We start from the raw sequence: 18,965 nt of genomic DNA, 5'->3' as shown, positions 1-18,965 counted from the left end.
GCCGGGCAGATTTCAGCCCAGCTGCCACTACCTGACTCTGCTGCAAAAAGCTAGAGATTATTTACTGAAGCGTGCTTAGAAACACAGTGCCGTAAATGAAATCCCAAATGATGAACACATAGGTTAAAAGGAAAAAAAAGCCACAATCAGAAACCCTGGTAATAATGAGCAAGCAAGAAAGAAAAAAAAAACAAAAACCAAAAAACCAGATTCTCTTTGGCTTAGAAGTCACGGAGCAGTACGTGTCATTCCCTCTGAGCAAGTGGGCTGCATGGGAAAGGCCCACTGTGCCAATCTGGAATGAGAAGTCACATTCCCCTTGAAGGCATTTCACAAGTTTCCTTCACAAAAGCTCCGAGAAAAATCCTCAGTGTGACTGCCTCCTGAAAACCAGCTCTGTCTCTTTGCTGGGGAACATCCTGCCCCCACCTCCAACCCACTGTAAACACACACTGGCTGAGAGCACATGGGAACTTGCCTTGTTTTGCTGCTGTTAAAGACAGGAATCTCCTTGTCGGATCGATTTCTAGGGCTCTTTATAATAAAAGAAGACCGGAAACCTCTGCAGCGATAAACACTTTCCTGGTCAAAATGCCAAGTGCATCAGGGTTCCCATTAAGATCCAGGAGGAGTTTGATATTAAACGAGCCAGGAGCGGTACTTCCCGGTGGTACCAGCCAGCACTGCTGCGTCAGCTGCAGCAGCTTCTCTTTCGTCTGCTTTAATTCAATAACTTATTTAGACATGAAGGGAAAAGGCTCGCAGGTTCCTCTGCTCAGCGGCCTCCTGGCTACCCATGGGGCTGCCACCCAGAGAGATCTCCCGCAGCAGTGAGGGTGGCAGAGGGAGCGCTGCCGTGAGCTGAGGGTCAGCCAGGGATCAGTGTGGCTTGGAAAAACACACAAAACCCCTCTGTTACAATAAGGGGGGGTGAGGGAAGGTGGCAGCTGGACTGGGACAGTATTGACAGGAGTATTCAATACCAAGGAGACCAATATTTCGATTAAACTATTCAGAAAAATGTCCCAGCCTTCACAGCTCTGAGCACAAGCAGCATCTGTGATTTTTCACATCAGCTGAAACCTCACATCTACTTCCCTGCCCAGCATTTAAAAAAAAAAAAAGAAAAAAAAAGAAAAAAAAATCAAACCCACCCAGCAAAGCTGGGATCTTGGCTTCTAATGGGGATGAAGTCTTTCAGAGCCAGTCTCATCTAACATTTCAATCACTTGAATCTCTCTAATCTTATCACAAAAGACTTGATTCTCTGTGCACCAGCCAACTCGCCAGAAACGTCACCCTAACATCTGTTACATGGGCCAGAGCCCATTTATCCTTGCAAAATCACCACGGCTGGATGGCACTCCGCATGAAACGCAGGGGGTGTGGAGGACCGTGGAGAGGCCTCTGGTCTTTGTGCTCCTGGAACAAGTTGATGCCAAGGAACAGACACCTGCCACAGATGGGAAACGGCCCTTTTCCTCGTCTGACATGAAAAGGTGCCTGTGCAGCTCTTTCCAAAGAGAGGGGATCATCAGCTGCAGCTCCGGTTTTCTCTTCCCCCACGTTACGAAGCAATGAACACAAAAACACAGGCACGCACACATACAATGCTCACACACCGGTGCACAAAAGATTGCTTTCTGCCCATGAGTAAGTACGAGGGACATCGAGCCAAGCTTCAGAAATGAAACATCTTCGACAATGGGGAGAAAAGGAAGCCTTGAAACCCAGGTCTTTCTCCTGGGACAGCAAAAGAGACACAGAAGGACGGACAGTGTCCCACGCTGCTACCAGGGGCTCTATTCTGCTGCTGCTGCTACTACCCTCGTCTTGCAAAAGGCCTGTTATTTGATACTGTAAAACTGGAAGCGCAGTTCAGACAAACAGATGGCACAGAAAAGGGATGAGATGGGCAAACACCGCAGGAATACAGAGAATTCGGCAAAAAGAAATAATAATAACAGGAACGAAACAGAATTGGAAAGGAAAGCGACAGAAGAGAAAAAAATTATAATGGGGGAAAAATGAAACCAACAGGAACAAAAACACACAGGAACTAACTTTCAAAGTCAAACTCAGGGTCACTGAGAGGGCTGCTCAGACCAGAATCTGCAGAAAACAGTAAAAAATAAATAAATAAAATATACACTTTTTTTAAAAATTTCATGCTAATAAAAAAACCAAAAAACAACAAAAATCTAAAGAGGAAAAGAAAGTTATTTTTGTGCTGATTAGACTAGGACAGGATATCTAAGATGTGCTATGCTTTCCCCTCTCCGAGCTGCACAGATGCTCATGTACTCCCATTCCCACATCCTCCCTCTGTTTTGCTGCTGGGGACAGGATAGAGACTCTCTGCTTGCTGGACCCCCAGGTCATCTGGCTGGAGAAGAGCCTACAGGTCCCCTTCTAAATCACAATATATTTAATTTGAATGGCTTTAATTCAGACAACACCTATGGAGTCTTCCCCTGCAAATTGCACCACAATCTCTCCATCATCACCAACACACTCCAAGCTCTGATTTTCCATCCATTTGCATTTTCACCCAACTGTCTGCAAAATTCTGTGGGAGGCAGGTGACCAACTCTCCCAAATCCTTTAAAACCTTTTAGTGCTTTACAAACTACATAGAATAAAGTAGCTAGATAAATACTTTGGCTAGATAAACTTAAAAAGAAAAGGTGACAGCATTTTTCTAAAGCTAGACTGGACAAAGCCAGGCAGCCTTTTGAGATCTGCAGACCTTTGCCTAGTAGAGCCTTAATGGCAGGTTTGCATGTCTTAGCTATGTTTTACAAGCTTCTTAGACCAAGAATTCAGAGGTACAGCATGACCAGAACAGCAGCGTTATCAGAAGACAGACTCACTCATCTATTGATCACGTTAACTGAAGCTTGGAAGCGCCCTTAGCTGACTCTGCTGTCCTGTGGGGACAGGGAGAAATACCCAGTAAGGGAACCACATGAAACAGCACTTCCAGCTGCTTCTTAGCACCCAGGCTAAGCTGGATGGCCACAACCTTTTATCTTTATTTTTATCTCAGCATAGGTTTCATGTGGGGGAGTGCAACTCTTCCTCTTGGGTCTCACACCACCACGTGGACCACCCAGAAGCCAACTTGAACACTCCCAAAGGCAGCTCCTGTTTGCAGCCAGTATATAACACTGAGCCCAGACAAATGCAAACTGCTGCTGAGCTGCAGCTGGGGACACTCAAAAGATCTCAAACACCTTCAGACTCTCCTGCAAGAGCACCACTGAGTAAGAGCTGATTTAGGGACCTAACTGCTGCTGAACTGCTCTACATTCAGTCCCTGCACCCTGGATTGAACCCACTTCCACTCAGCTGAGACTCAAATGTTCCTAAGCGTGGGCTGATACTAACAGGTTGTTCCTAACTCTTTTTGATATGAAACCCTCAGCTGAATGCTGCCTTTGTGCTTCCCCAAAGATCCCTGCCCTCTGGGTACCTACTGACTTGCCAACCTCACCCTAAGAAAACTCAGACAACGCTAAGGACAGGACTGGGATGGGAAGGGGAAACAGGAGCTGCAGAAACATTACTAACAAGCACAAAACAGCAAAAAAATACAAACAAACTGAAAACAACAGCCAGCCCCCCAAAAGCACAATAAATTCCCTTCCAAATCCTCAAGCACCAGGAACTCGGAGGCAGAGGTGCCTACCAGCGCACAGGCACTGTTCAGCATCACCAAGTGTCTGTCTGCGTGAGGACGTGCCCGAGCCGGGCCGTGTCAGTGGTGGCTTGCAGAGGTGCCATGCAGGCAGCTTAGACATGCATGTGCATGGGGACACACGTGTACAGAAAAGAGGGTGCATCGAGCCTCTCTGCCCGGGAGTTAAGTGCAGTTACACGCTAGTTCAGTGGCTGTTTGCAGTGATGGTGTCTGCACTAAGCGAGGAGACGCTGCCTCGTCTGCACGAAGCAACCAGCTGCCTTTCTCTCTCCGCACAACCCACGGGGCAGGCCTGGCTCCTAACTGGAGTGTTTTGGCATGTATGCAGAAAATGCCAGCTACAGATGTGGCTGGAGCACCGCGTGCTGGGAAGCCTGCCACGCTTCATCTCCACCGCCCCTGGGGATCTCCCAGCGCGAGGCATGGTGCTGCGCAGCAGCACTGGTGGTCTGGCAAGCTCGGCACGGCCACGGCACTTGCAGCTGTGTACTTAGCCCAGAATGCACCAATTTAGCTGGGTATCCAGGAAAGCCATTCTTCCTGCCTTGCTAGCGCTGGGTAGAGCCTGTGCAAGGTCCCTGAGGTTTCCCAACAAAGGTTTCTTTCAGCAGTCTTGCTTAGCATAGACAAGGCTTGAGGTTCCTTGCTGCATCCTAGGTTAGCACTGGGTCTCAAAGGCAGCACTGCAGCAGCCTTCACGCAGGCAGGAAGGGGCTAAGGGAAGGGCAGTTGCTCCACTCCTGCCTTCCCAGTGAGAAAGGCTGGTTAGCAGCCGGTTACCTGGAGTCTGGAAGTTGATGCGCCTCATTTCCACAGGGTCCTTAGGGTGGTGAGGGGTGATTTCAGCATTGTTCAGGAGGCATTTTGTCCGTGGCTCTGAATCTTTCCGTTTGCTTTAAAAAAAAAAAACAACAAAAAAACAAACGAAAAAACAAAAAGACAAAGCAGCTTAGCTTATGGGCCTTTTAGTCTTTTCAGCTACTCAGGCCATGTTCAGACCTGAACATAGCTACCACCAAAATCAGGGTCAGATGCAGCCAAGGATGTAAGTTACATAAAATGCATTGGAAAAGGGATGAGGTTTGGAAGGTTTTGTCAGTGCTGTATTTGATAGGTTTACAACAGCCCAGCAGCCCCTCAGCAGCTTTCCAACAAGTCTGGAAGTTCCCCCTTCGCACAGCAGAAGTACAGACAGGCAGCAAGGAGCAGCTGAGGTGCTGTGAACTTACACCTCAGCCTCCCTGCACAGACAAGCCTCCCCTGAACTCTGCAGAGCTCTGCAAGCAGAAACCTTCCAATTCTGGCCAAGCCATTTTCAGCCTGAAAGAACCAGAGCCAACATAATCATTTGGAAAAGTACAGAATCTCTTGGCTGTGACCTTGGATGTAAAGTACTGATATTGCTCTGTTGGCTTGTTTAGGAGCTCTCAGTGCCTTGCTGCAGACAGGGAAGTCAGAGCAATGGTTTGCAACCTTTTTTGATCTGCAGAACCCTAAAAATCTGGGTTCAAAAAACAGCGTAGACACATCCTCTCCCATCACAGCTGTGCCTGCTGAGATCTGTCTCACCTTCTTGCCAGAAGCTGAAGCCCACTCCAACCTGCCAGCTGAGCTGCACATGTAAGTGCTTCCTAATATACTTTGCTCAAAATGGGTTAGGTTAGCTGAGGCAGTTGAAAAGTCTTTGCTGACCTGGCTCGTTCTCATTGAAAAGAATTTGGAAGCAAAGCCTGGTGCTGATCTGAAGATGTGATAACCTCTGGCGAGGGAACAGTGACACGCTGGTGGGAGCAGAACTTCTCCAGCAGGCAGAGAACATGTACCCACACCCTGAGGCTTGCAAATATTGCCCTAGCCCTTCTAGCAAGATGGCAGTAGAACTCCTTGCCTCTCCTGCTTGGGTTGCACAGAAGCCTCCAATAATATGCTTGCAGCAATAATGGCAATTACTTAGGCAGAGAGGAGGTTATTCAGTACATTTTTAGCTGTCTCTTAATGTCATTAATAGCTAGAAGAACTGGCATGAGCCCTGCCAGCACTGCATGGGGCAGTATTTTGGAATTACACCACTTTGCAATTTGGGAGTAGTTTATTTTTGCTGCAGTTCTGAAACTGCTGTTAATAGTTCATTGCCTAAACCCATCAGTTACTTCCAGTGAAAGCTCTCCCAGCCTTGGAAATGGCTTGAAATAAGTCTGATTTTTGTAGTCATAAACAAACTCTGTTAGAAGTCCCTGGCTGATGGGGCAAGAACAGCTTTTGCAATGGGGCGAGGACAGCTCAGCTGGTGAGATTCTGCTTCCAGTATGCCAGTGGCTCAGGGACAGCCTGTATGGAGCAGTCAGACATGGAGAAAACCCGCTTTTACCTCTGACTGCAACACAAATGGGTGTTTCTCTGCTCCATTAACCCAACATTTTATGAGCCGTTTACTGTCACTGCTGCTCAGCTTGAGAAAGGGCCATTATATTTAGGAAGGGACAATCAGGAGAAAGCTGGGCTTTCTTTGCTTTTTCTGCCCCAGCTCAAACATGGTCCCGTGCTAATCTGACACAGGGTTTCTGTTAGGACAGATCTAATGGTAGGAACTGTACCAACAAAGCCCCATCACCACAGACAGTAAACACTGCCTAACACACAGCAAGAAAGAACCTAAGTAAATGGCAAATCTGGTGCTCTTACCTGTCTGGCTTGCTGTCCAGGAAAGCAGTAAGTGGAGAGAAGACAAGACAAATGTCCAGGTTAGAAAGGACTTGCAGAGGAAAGGGGAAGCATTTGCTCAGCTCTAACCCTGGTAACACAGGTGGGAGGTAGGACCAGCAAAGATTACCCATTTAGATCAGTGCTAATGAATACCAACAAGGACCACCTGAGTCCCTGACCCCAGAGCACCTGTGTGTCTAGCAGCTTCACACATGCTGGGATGCAACAGACATGCCCATGTGCATAAGCAAACACACCTGTGCAGATGAAAGATGGAGCAGGGTTAAGAGAGCTCCCTCCATCCTGGGTACTAGAAGTCCCAGCTAAGGAGACCCCTGCGCTGGCCATAGTTGCCATCCTGCCCCTTTTCTTGATCTGTTTTGCTCAGCATCTGCTTCCCCTCCCGTCCTCTTTCACTGCACCGTGTGGCCTGTGTGTGCTCAAAGGGCCCCCATTCCCATGCACGTGCCATGAGCTGCTCAGAAAGCCAAGGAAAAGGGAGAGATTTCCAGCGGTTGTTCCCTCCTCTCTCCTGCAGACTCACATTACACCCTTACTGCTGCTGCTCTTGTGCCCCAACTCCAGCTGAAAACTAGTTTGGGAACAATGGAGGTCTCTGCTGAGCACCTCAGCAAAGGTGCTTTCTCTGCATCACCCCCGCTGTGCACAGACACACACACAGAGAACACAGGAAGGCGAGCCCGAGGCTGTGACCAGCTCTTCTGGGGGAGACAGGCAAGAGACCTGACAAACTCATTGCACACATGCCACAACAGACTGTCTATAGACAAGCACAGCTTTACTGAGAGTGCTATGGGGTAGACTCTGAAGCAGCAAGTCCCTGCAACCCACTGCTAATCTCTCCTGTGCCCGTCAGACCCTTCCACTTCAGCATTTGTGCCTTGGGGCTCCTCTCTGAGGTGCTGGTGAAAGGATTTGCCCTTAACTGATAACTATAGGACCAAGGAGGAAATTCCCTTTAGGGGCTAGAGCTGGGGTCATTCAGAATGGTCACAGATCTGGGCAAGAAGCATCTCTTACTTTTTGTAGAGTAGAATGGCAATGACAATGCAGATGATGAACACCACGGCCAGGACGGGACCGATGACCCAGATCAGCCCTTCCTCTCCATCAATGATAGGCTGTGGATCAGGGTTGTCCAGCTGGATGGGGTCGGAGAACGGGCTAGCAGCAAAAGTCTGGAAGACATGAAAGATTGTGGAACACAGTTCAGAGATGGAACGGGGACTGGAAACAATGGGCAAGCACACAGTATTCCACAAGAGAAATTGCTAGAGAGGATGTGAGCTCTCCGCAGCACAAACCAAATAGTAACAGAGAAAATGCTGTCTTCAACCTATAGAAAAAACTCTTGTCTGTGAGCATCCACGTGACAGGTATCTTCATCCTCCCATGCTCCAGGCAAGACAGACCATGGAAAGATCACATTCACATGAAGTTGTAGACTGCCTTGTGCCTATGGTTCACCTAATCTTGGAGCCGGGAAGGTGCTTTTAGAAAACCAGTTGACTATGCCTCTGTTCCACCACATCCCTGAGCCCTCTGCACTGCCACAAACACACAAACACTTTCCAAGCTCTCATGTAAGCATCTGGATTTTGACAGTCAGATGGGATTACAGAGAAAGAGGGAAGGGATTGAAACAAGAATTAACGCTTAGAAACAGTCTGGTCTGGTGACTGAAAAAACCCAACCCTTACAATTAAATATAAATTAATAAAATGCAGTATGTCTCCTCTGCTCCCTCTGCAGTGAGCTGGGCTCTTGAGGAGAATCAGAAGCACATTCAAACCCATCAGAGTCCTAACTAATGGGCTTTGACTGCTTGTTCTCATGAGTGCTACAATCTACCCACCCCAGGAAGGATGCATTCCCATCTTATGTAGAAACAAGAGAAACTAAAATACACAGAGGAGAACTGGCACGGCATGGTTCTAGTGAAAAGTCTGGGACAGAACAAGAACAGGAGATCTGGGCTCTGGTCCTTGAACTCTACCAGCTCTCAGCAAGACTGAAATACCGCTACATACTTGGGAGCTGCTGTGAATCCAGGCTGTTGTGAGCAAGTATGCAGTACCTTGTTCTAAAGCAGAAATTACCACAAGCTGCAGTAATCCGATTGAGAAACCCATTCAGAAGCGTGTCAGCCTAATCCTTTAATATCAAATACACAACTAAATATTTATTTGGGAAAAAAACCTCTGAAAACCCTTAATTTCAAATAGCTCCCTGCTACAACTCCATAGGGGGATTTAAAAACAACAAAGTATTAGACTGCTTCCTATTGTGCATGAGGGAGGAGGCAGGTAAATATTAAAACAGTTGTTTTCATAAAGCCAAACACAGCACCACTGAAATCAGCAGAGGTGCTGAAGTGGTAGAAAGCACACGTAGTTTTCCATAAAATAAATGCTCCCCTCTCTGCTTGGTGGGGAACTTAGTAATGACCAGGGTGTGTGACATGCTGTTCTCAAAGCAGGATGTCTAGGGTCATTGCTCTAAGGAATAAAAGGAACAGCCTTCACAAGAAATTACTCTTTGTAAAGGGGTTTGACCTAAGGAACTCTGAACTCGAGTGTAGTCCTGAGCGGATAGTTCACTACTCCCTATTCTAGACTCAAATCTGGAGCCACAAGTGTAGCAAGTCCTGCCTAGGATGACTGGCAAAATGCAGAAGCAGTGCACAAATGCTTGCGTCATTAGCCTGTCTGCTTGGAAGAGCACATTTGCTGCATGCAGACACAAGCACAAACAGCTCCAATAGCCACATGCAAAAGTTCCACAGCTGGACTGGAAGGTCTTTACAAAGAAAAAACCTCAAGCTCTGGCATCTGGTGGGTGAGAGTTACGGAGAATGCCAGGAGGGCACCAGGACTGCTGGCAGCTCATGAGGGAGCAGTTGCTGTCTCTGGTCTGTAATGGGGACAGAGGGGCACAAGCATCTGAAGAAGGCAAGAGAAAGCAGGCAGCACTTACGGCCTCGGGTTCCTGGAGCACTGCCAGGATGAAGATGACATATTTCTGCCCTGGCTCTAGGGCTCTGTTCTCGAAGTTGTCATAGTGCTTCATGTCCCCCAAGATGAAGTGGGAGGGGAGGGAGCGAAAACGGGCAGCAATGTAGGGCTTGGGGAAGTCCAGCTGTCGGGAGTGACGCAGACTTCGGCGTCGGAGCCTGGCAATGTCCTGAACGAGCTGGAGGAAGCAAAGGAACACTCTTGAGCCCTGATGCCTTCAGCATCATCAAGGAAGCAGGAAGGAAGGAGAGCCAAACCATCCCACTCAGACTGGCCACACCTTAGCTACTCAGAACGTGGAGCACAGATATCCCAAAACCACCCTTCCCAGGCTCTCACATCACCATCCCATCCATTACAGCTGTTTGCTCTCTCCCTACAGCTGGCTTCAGTTTCACCCACACTCACCTCCTCCAGGTCCATCTCCTCAGGGCTGCCCAAGGGGTTGAGGAACTGTCCTCCTCGGGACTTCCTTAGAGGCACCACCACAATGTAGTAAGCCCTAAGAGTTGGGAATAATCAGAATAAATAGAAGGAATTAATCTCCTTCTACAAGCCACAGAAGAAGAGAGTGCACAAACTGATGCAGATGGCTAGGTTTGCCCAAACAGCCCCACTGGCCCAACCCAGCAAACCCCTTATTTTTAATTTAGCACAGTTGTTATTGCTGCTCCTGGAGCAAGCTTGGATTCAGTGGTAACCCCGTATGACATGTTTCTTTATTTACTCCCTTTGCATTTTGGCATCCCCTGTTAGCTCTGGGAAGTGGCTCCAAAAGACAACAGTCAGGCAAGACTGAAAATGCAGGGAACACACCCCCTGCCACTGCCCCTGCGGGTTTCTGCTGTGGACTCCAGCCATCAGGGCTGACCACTGCAACATAAACTGAGCACCCCACATCTGCAGTTTAACAGAAACCTACTGGACAGGCACAGAGCTCTTCACATCTGGGAGAATCACCACCACGTTGCCATCAGCATCAGGCTTATGGGTCACCTCTGGCTTCTTTGATAACATGTCAGCAGCGGTCCAGGCAGCGACGTTCTGCTGCAAGCCACCCATGCTATTGCCCCGGTTCATAAGAACAAAATTGTAGAACGTGCGGGGCTTCAGGTTGGTGATGAGTTTCTTGGTGGTGCGGCCATCCACATCGACATTCAGCCCGTTGTACTGGATCTGTGGGAGGCGAAGAGGCAGCAAAGTTGGAGAGAACATGGGGCACTCAGCTCTGCCATGCTCCGCCCAGCTCTGCCAGAGCTGGAGCAAACACAGGAATAGGAGGCATTTGAGTGGGAAGCTGTCTGTATCTCGTGCTCACTGCACAAGAGGGTCCCCAAGCATAAGGCAAATGCAAGACAAAGCCTTGAGACTTCTCTGGGAAGAGAAATTTTTATCTGGAAATGGGAAAACTGTAGTAACTTGCCTAGGGAGGCAGTGATTTGGTAACAGAGGTGGGAATGCAACCGAACAGCCCTGATTTTCAGCCCACCTCCTTGATCTAGTGATTAATCATTAGCTGCCCATATCTGAGGAAAGAATCCAGAATTCCTGCCTCTTACAACCTCTTATTCAAACCAACAGACAAGACTCCCAGGAAACGAGGAAGAAACACAGTTCTGACTCCTCCATTCCACTTGCCTTGTATGGGGTGGGAGAGTTGTAATTCTCAGGAAACTCCCAGCTCAAAAGGACAGATGTCTTTGTCACCATCTTCACCTTGAAGTTTTTGGGTAAAACTGCTGAGAGAAAAGTGAGGAGGAAGGGGAGAAAGGAGAAGAAAAGGCAGCAGAGGGAAGGAAGAGCAAGAAAGAGAAGGAAGAGAACGTCAGGCACTGGCAAAAGGGCCTGCCAGTCTGGGTCTGGCTGCCACTGCAGGAATGTTCCCTCCTCCACACTTTGCTTGAGTTTTGCCAAGGTCCATCTCCCAGTGCTCCCTGTCCCCAAGCCTAACCCCAGGGAGGGGTGAAGGAGGGTGCGTGGCTTTGCCCACACACTTATGGGTCTGGGTGGCTGCTGCAGGAACGAGGTGCTGGCTTTCTGAGCATGCTCAGGTGAGGAAACCCATCCCAGGTCACATTTTGAGGTTTTTTCATTTTTCTGTTTTCTTTTGGCTGTTTGAAAAAGCTGAAGAAAATTCTCTTCCCACCTGTATAGCGACTGGCCCCCCACTTCAGGTGCCAGTGAAAGAAGGGTGTCCGGACTTAACTTAGAAGAAAGTGGTAAAAGGGACTTACCTGGCACAAGGCAGAGAGGAGCTGAGGGACTGAGTGTGAAACCAGAGTGCTTTGCATTTACTCACGAGCCTGGCTGAGCCTGGCTTGACCTCTCCAGCTCTCTGCCTCCTGGCACCAGCCCCGGTTACAAGGAGAGAGAGGGAGGAGAAACCGGTAAGTCCTACCTTGATCCAGCTGGAACGTCCGATACTGGACGGTTGGGCTGTACGGCCCGGGGCCTTTACTGGTGTGAGCACGGATTTTAACATCATAGGCGGTGTTGGGTTTGAGGCCGTTGAGGGTGTAAGAGTTCTCTGGGGAGGGGGGCAGGTCTTTTTCCAGTGGGTTGCCGGGAGAACCGGCTTCCCGGTAGGCCACGGTGTATTTGACGATGGCTCCATTCCTCTCAGCCAGCACGGGGGGGAGCCAGCCAAACTGGACCGACATGGAAGTGATGTTGCTCGCCTCGAGGATTTGGGGGTAACCCTTGGGGATGTCTTCAGGGGTGGTGAGTTCCTGCACAGCTTCCTCCCCAAAGCCAGCCCGGCTTTTCACGGCCAGCTTGAAAACATACGTGGCGCCCTTGTGGATGCTGGGAGCGGTGTACTTATCCTCCAGGGCCGTGAACTCCAAGGTAGCCAGGGGGTCGACATCCTTGCGGCCAAACTGGAGCCGGTAGCCCATCACCTGGCCTTCCGCATCCAATGGAGGCTCCCATTTCACCAGAAGAGTGTTCTCCTCTGTCTGGTGCACAGACAGGATGGGTTTCCCTGGGACTGGGAGAGAAGAGAGACACCTTCAGTCAAATGTGGGACAGGGTGGCTGGTGAGGAGATGCAGAGACTCTAAAGCTGCAGCAACAGGTTCCTCAAAGCAGCAGCAAGGTTTCAGCTCGACTCTGTGTACTTTAGTGTATCCCCTTGTAAACCAAGCTGCTGCTACCCACCCGCAGTGCAAGTGGATGGTCTCTATCAAGTTTAGGAAATGAAGTGCATTGCCAACGTGCCAGCTACGAGGTACTGACATGTTTCTGGATTTCTTTTTTTCCCCTTTCCTCAGGATGGAAAGGTGTGCACAGCTCCTCCCTTATCACTGGACCACATACCCTCCCACAGCTGGGAAGAACAAACTCAGGAGTCCTGACTCCCAGCCTTCTGTCCTAATCACCTGAGCAGATTGCTTCCCAGGGCAGGGAAGAACAAACGCTGGAGTCCCCCAAACTGCCGTCCCCTCTCTCTCTCCATTACACAGCACAACTCATGCAGAAAGAGACTGGAACAGATTGGCTCAGGCTGGGAAGTCCAGAGCAGCTGAGGGTGAAGTAATGAAGGATGGGAAAGGAAGTCTGGGCAGCCCGAGGTCCTGAGCAGCAGGCACAAGGCCAGCTAAGTGAGTCTGGCAGGCATCTGATCACCCAGTTGGGTACAGAAAGAAGGAAGCACACAGAGAGTGGCAACAGAGCCCAAAATCTGTGCGAGGCAGAGGGTAGGGAGAATTGCTGCTTACTCTGTGCAGTTTCTCTCCTCTGGAGGAAGGGAAAAGACAGCTGAACGTCGGTGTTTCCAGTTAGCTCCCTCCTTAACACATCAGTTAGTTCCTCCACATTTGGGGGGATATTGCAGGAGCTCAGCAATGCTGTGCCTCTGTCTAATGAGCCCTGGCACTGCCCGACTGCTAAGCAAGCCCACAGCCACAGTTAAATGACACGTGTAGGCCCAGAGGTTCCTGAAGCTGGAGAAACCAGAGCATTAATTCCAGCAGCTCACGCGTCATTTACACTCAACTCCACTATTACAGATCTAATTTCCTTCTCTCCGCCTTGGTATTTCTTCTGGTTGAACAGGAGGAGGAGAGAGAATGGAGTTCGGAGAGATCCCGGCCCACTCTCGCAGCACGAGTCTGACCGAGGGTCGGCAGGTTGGAAAGCTGTAGCGCGGCTAACGAAGCGAGCAGGAGGGAGCCTGCAAGGAAGGATGCCGCCTGTGTCAGGGATCTTGGCAGAGCCAAATTGGGGAAACCACTCTGCCTGCTGCATCGACTGACAACTGAACATGGGGATGAGGGGTTGTCTCTGAAACAAATGCTTTATTCATTTCAAACTGCCAAAGAATGGCTAGGGAACAGTGCTGGGAAAGCCTCCCTTGGAAATGCCTAAGAAACACATTAAAGAGAAAAACAATGCCATTACCGTTATGTTTCGTTTTTTGTCACAAATGTTACTATAATCAGCTGAGCTTGAAAATATTACATTTGCACAACAAATATTGTTTAGAAGAAAGGTGAGAAGAAAGTGTGGGGCGGGGGGAAGTGTTTTATTTTGCAATTGGTTTGGACAGTAAAGGAGAAAATTGGATGTATTACTGTATTTAAATTCAGCCCCTAGCCCTGAATGATAAAGAAAGAAATCTCTCCTCTCAGAAGGTATATTGACTCAACACTGCAAGGAAGATAAGAATGTTACAGAGCCATTTGAAAGATTTTTTTTTAAAAAATAGCTATTTCAAGTTGGGGGAAATTGAGTTTTGGGTAATAGCTGCTGTGCTGGAGAAAACATCCCTCTGTGACTGATCACCTGCACTGCAAATCCTAATGGGGAGAGATGAGGGAGGGTGACAAGAGAGAGTGACAAGGGAGGGAGGCAGAGAGAAAGGCTCCAGGAGAGAGAAATCAAAAGGGTAGAGAGCCTCGGGAAGAAGGAAATGAGAGGAGAGAACCAGGGAGCTAGTGAGAAGAAACATGGGCAAAGCCGGAGCGGGAAGGAGAAGAGGGCGAGTGAAGGAAAAGGCTTCTGACAGCGCACTGACACTACAAAGTGTGAGGACAGCAGCCTGGATGCTGACATCCAAATGTACCCTGCTGTAACATCTGCAAGAGTTGATGTCCTGGAAAGCAACCTTGTTCTCTTGTGTAACGTTCTCTTAACTAGGCAGGAGAAGCAAGAGAGGAGAGAAAGGCTCAAATCCCATTCACTTGTCTGAACACAAGAACATAAAATGAGATGAAGATGTGAGTTAGGGCAGGGAAAAAGCAAGGGCATGGAGGTTAGCTGCAGCTCCAGCCCTATGTGTTCCAGGCCAGGGCTCCTGAGCCCTCTCTGTCCTGTACACTCAGTTGAGTGTCTGTGCTGCCTCCAGAGCCCGAGCAGAGGTTTCCAGGTTAATTACGCAGTGCTGACCGAAGGCCTTCAATCCCTGCAGAAGCAGAGAGCAATGTCCTTCCAGAAAGAAGGGATGATGTCAGTTTATGCAGCTGCTACAAGCAGAGTGAAGATGACTGCCTCAAAACTAAGAAGAAAATAAACAGCCAGGGTTGGGAGGTTAGTAGACAAAGAAAAGAAATGAAAAGGGGAGAAAGCCATCATCTGACAGCAGGAACAAAAGAAAGAGCATGAGCAAAATGGGGTGAGAGAAGGTAATCACAGTCCAACAAGAGATGGGCTGGATGAGGGACAACTCCAGGTCTAGGCACCATAGTCTCCCCCCACTGCACAAACCCCTTCCCATAATGCAGAGCAGCGGTTTAGCTGTGAGAGCAGAAACCACAGGAATGCAGATGCTGAGAGGACAGGTGGAGTGTGTACCTCTCCTTTCTGCCTGCAGCACAACTGTTTGGAGGAGCAAAGGATACCCTGTTGCCCTTTGTCATCCCTCTGTTTAGGCCCTGCCACCCTAGCTTGGCACCACATCCTCTGTTCTGAGGCTGACAGATACTTTGCCATAAAGAATAGGTCAAAAGGAAGAATGAATCTGGATGGTATGTGCAGACTGAGCCCAGGTCCCAGAAATGCTAGTGAGGAAAGGTCAATACTGTCAGTACTTTTCCCTCTGCTACTCCTAAGCAAAGAGGGGTCATATATTCAGAGACGATACTGGAAGAAGAGTAGGCAGTATAAGCCACCACTGTCTTCCTGCTGCTTTTCAGAACTTTGCAAGTCAACACCATGACAGCAGACCTCTGGCTCTCCCGTTCCCAAGGGTACCTGTGTGCGCCAACCACCAAAGCTACACAGTCTCTCCAGAGTGTCAGATCAGGCAGAGATTCTCTTTACTTCTGGTGCACTGGAGTTTATAGCACAAGAGATTACAAGCAATGAACTCATCCTCTGTTGCATTTCTGGGTGTGTCTGGGCTTTCTGCAGCACTGGACAGAAAAATATGTCATTTAGTGAGAGGTACACGTGAGGAATGAAGGGGTTTCTGCCTCCCTGGAAATAATTTTGTCTTCAGGGCAGCATGGTATTTGTTGCGAGTCTGTCCTTCATGAAGGGAGTGGGATGAAAGAAGCTGCGTCTGGAGAAAACGCTTCTTGGCTTTAGGAAACTGGTGAATCCCAACAGTTCAGGAGAAGACTCTTACCTGCACCCTTCGTGGTGACCACTTTCGGTTTGCTGCGAGCACCATCTCCCTTCATGGTGTAGGCGGCTACGGTAATGGAATATGCAGTCTCAGGCTGGAGCCCAGCAATGATCATTTCCTGTTTGTGAGATTCCAAAGGAAAATCATGTAAGCATTCAGGTACATACACACGGGTAGATCTCTCCTTGCAGGAGTCTCAGCCTTTTCTAGCATGCAGGAACATTCACTGAATCTGAAATCACAAGACACTCTGGGGCAACTGGGTAGATGTGGCAATTGGCAGGAGGATGAGAGCCACGTTCCCTTAGCGAGATGCACGCACACTCCGGCTACAAACAGTCTCTCTGTAAACACACCATGTCTCTGCAGGGCCCTGGTTCAGTGCGTTCTCTTCCAGATCTACCTCTCACACATTCCCTATCTCAACACAAACTGCTTCAGCCATCAAAACGCTGTTGCGCTCTTCAAAGTGTTCCTCTTCACTATGCAGTCTCAGAGGAGGTCTCAGCGGTTTCAGGGAGATTACATTCTTTTCATCATTACCCCCCTCCCTTCCCTCCTCAGAGATATTTTTTAATGCCTTCATAATATTAAAGGGATTGCTCTAACGCAAAGTGCAAGACGACATTTTCTGCTTGCACGCTAAAGCTCTCTGCTAAATCCCCAACACCTTCCTTCCTCCATCCTCTATCAGCCTCACCACACCTGGCTCCCAAGAGCTTTTGTCAGAAGGCTGGCCTCAAGGATAGCCCTTCCCCATGAAGTATTCAGCCCTTCAGAGGGCTGTGTTGTAAAAGGAATACCCGTGCTAAATCAAACAGGATGAGAGCATATGCAGCAGGGTTTTCTCCAAGGCCCTGAAAAGGAGGGAGATGTGAATGTTGTGCATGTTTTATGGCCTTCCTTTCCCCTCACCCCCACTGCCCTTTTGTGCTTTCAATATTAAATCTCAGGGCAGCACTTGGGAAGAATTTGCTGGTCCTGAAAACATCTGTATTGCCCCCAGAGCTGAGCAGGGAGTGGAACAGCCAAACTTCAAAACAGTGGGATTTTGATCAACAAGTTTGGAAGCCACTAGCTACAGAGACAGGTCTGTCTTCTAGAAGTCAAGAAACCTGTTCTGCTTTCACACTTGCCACTGAGTTTTATTAAGATTTTAGGCAAGAGACTTTACCTTTCATGTGACTCAGTTTCTCCATCTGTAAAAGAGAGGCCCCTCACTTTTGTAGGGCACTTGGCAATCTCTAGGAGACATGAATACATTCAATTTAGTAGTGCATTATCTTGGGACCCTGCCATTCCAAGAAGGAAATGTTTTCTCCTACTGCTTTGTAGCTGTAAGATCATGGAAAACATTTAGCATTTTAGCAGAAGTAGCAAATGCGAAATAGCCAAGCTGATTTTAAGGTCTACTTAAAAGGTAAAAGCGCCAATAGCGATTCAGTGCTTTGTATCAATGAGTATCTAAGGATCTTGGCCCTTTAAGGGCACAAAGCATTTGTTCATGTCCTGATAGCTTAGGAGTTATGGGGCTTTGATTACCCAATGCTTTTCAGCCTAACCATGTTTTTCAGACACAAGCCAGAGGTGCTTGCAGACCAGCCCATCTTTAAGCATATGTTCAAGGTAGTCCCAAATTCAATGTTCCCTATGGAGGAGCAGCAGACACATCCTTCCTTCAAAGCCGAGGGAAAAACCCTGCAGCATTGCTGCGTGCTGACAAGCTACACAATCACACAGGGTTGCAGAGCAAAGCTAACAGGGTGGGGACAGTGCATGGGAACACCAACAACAGGCTTTAAAATGGGCACACTGGCACTGCAAAAAAATAAAGGAAAAGGAAAGTATCACACCACAACAGGAAGTGGGAGAAGGGAAGGGACAGAACCAGGATAGGAGGATTTTTACTTTTTTACTTACGTATTCAGCAGTGTCATCTGTTTCCCACTGGGCAGAGAACAAGAGAGGTTTTGCACATGAGAATACAAGAGGGGAAAGAAGGGAAAGACAGAGACACAGCATGAGGAAGGAGTCCCTGAGCAAGCAGCCACACAAGGTCAGAAGTTACCAGGCCAGCATGAAGGAAGAAGTAGAGTGGGAGAAATTAGTAGATTCCACTGTGGCCTTTGCCTGTCTTAAAAGACTTCCCAGACACAGGGAGGATGGATGGTATTTAGTTCAGTGCTGGGACAGCAGTTCATACTCTTCCACAATAGCTACTGTCTGGGAGTGCAAATGAACTGCAGAAAGACAACATATACCTTGTCATAGAGATACTCATCTACTTTCTCCAGCATTATGTTGCTTGGGATGAGACAAGGAGGCTGGAGCACCCACCCCCGCAACCTTCCACAAGAGGAGACTGGAGCAGGAGGCGAGTCCTTACCTGGGCATCAGCCAGCATGATATCCTTGATCTGGGGCAGCCCCCTGGCCTCTCCGTTCTCCATGCGTACATAGTGGACCTGGTAGCCGCGAATCTGGCCATGCTGGCGGTTCTGGACTGGAGAGCGCCAGAACACTTGGATTGCAGTGGAGTTCAGGACCTCCACCTCCACTTTCCGAGGCGGAGCACTGGGCACTGCGAGGAAGGGAAAAAAGGCATTAAGAGTCACTTGGGGATTTCTATCTGGAGCCTGTCCACCTATGGGACATACTCACTTTGCCTATGGGACATACGCACACTGAATCTACAGCCCTGAAAGGTGGTGGAGACTTAACAGTCAAACTAGACATCCCATCATCTGCCATTGCTTTTACTCAGTGAAGCAGGGAAGCAGTTCTGGGGCACCTAATCTGCACGGCTCAGAGATATGCATGGAAATAGGTCCATCTCATAGTCCAGCCAATATTCCATGGGCTCCTTTGTCCCCAGTTTGCTCAGATGGAAGAAACCATATAGTTCCCCATCACATTCTGAGGGCAATGCCAATTTCTAATGAGCCAGAAAAGCTCTGG

The 18,965-nt window shown here is 48.7% G+C and overlaps 1 protein-coding gene across 11 annotated transcripts in view; it reads right to left on the bottom strand.

Moving 5' to 3' along the window:
- Positions 1–18,965, bottom strand: part of PTPRS (protein tyrosine phosphatase receptor type S) — a 164,553-nt gene that overhangs the window by 18,324 nt on the left and 127,264 nt on the right. For 3 of the 11 annotated variants that reach the window (XM_075038011.1, XM_075038012.1, XM_075038010.1), the window contains exons 12-22: positions 18,395–18,588; positions 17,929–17,955; positions 16,009–16,126; positions 11,840–12,430; positions 11,080–11,180; positions 10,364–10,617; positions 9,850–9,943; positions 9,404–9,619; positions 7,448–7,605; positions 4,484–4,596; positions 2,065–2,112 (exon numbers count right to left, since the gene is read on the bottom strand). In XM_075038011.1, coding sequence (XP_074894112.1) covers positions 2,065–2,112; positions 4,484–4,596; positions 7,448–7,605; positions 9,404–9,619; positions 9,850–9,943; positions 10,364–10,617; positions 11,080–11,180; positions 11,840–12,430; positions 16,009–16,126; positions 17,929–17,955; positions 18,395–18,588 — 1,914 coding nt within the window. The remainder of the gene's footprint in view (positions 1–2,064; positions 2,113–4,483; positions 4,597–7,447; positions 7,606–9,403; positions 9,620–9,849; positions 9,944–10,363; positions 10,618–11,079; positions 11,181–11,839; positions 12,431–16,008; positions 16,127–17,928; positions 17,956–18,394; positions 18,589–18,965) is intronic. The other 8 variants (XM_075038013.1, XM_075038016.1, XM_075038017.1 and 5 more) reach the window with 8 other exon arrangements.

Source organism: Buteo buteo, chromosome 10 (assembly GCF_964188355.1).
Source record: "Buteo buteo chromosome 10, bButBut1.hap1.1, whole genome shotgun sequence".
Lineage (NCBI taxonomy): Eukaryota > Metazoa > Chordata > Aves > Accipitriformes > Accipitridae > Buteo > Buteo buteo.
The sequence above is the reverse complement of the archived record's forward strand: the minus strand, read 5'-3'. Positions and strand labels throughout refer to the sequence as shown.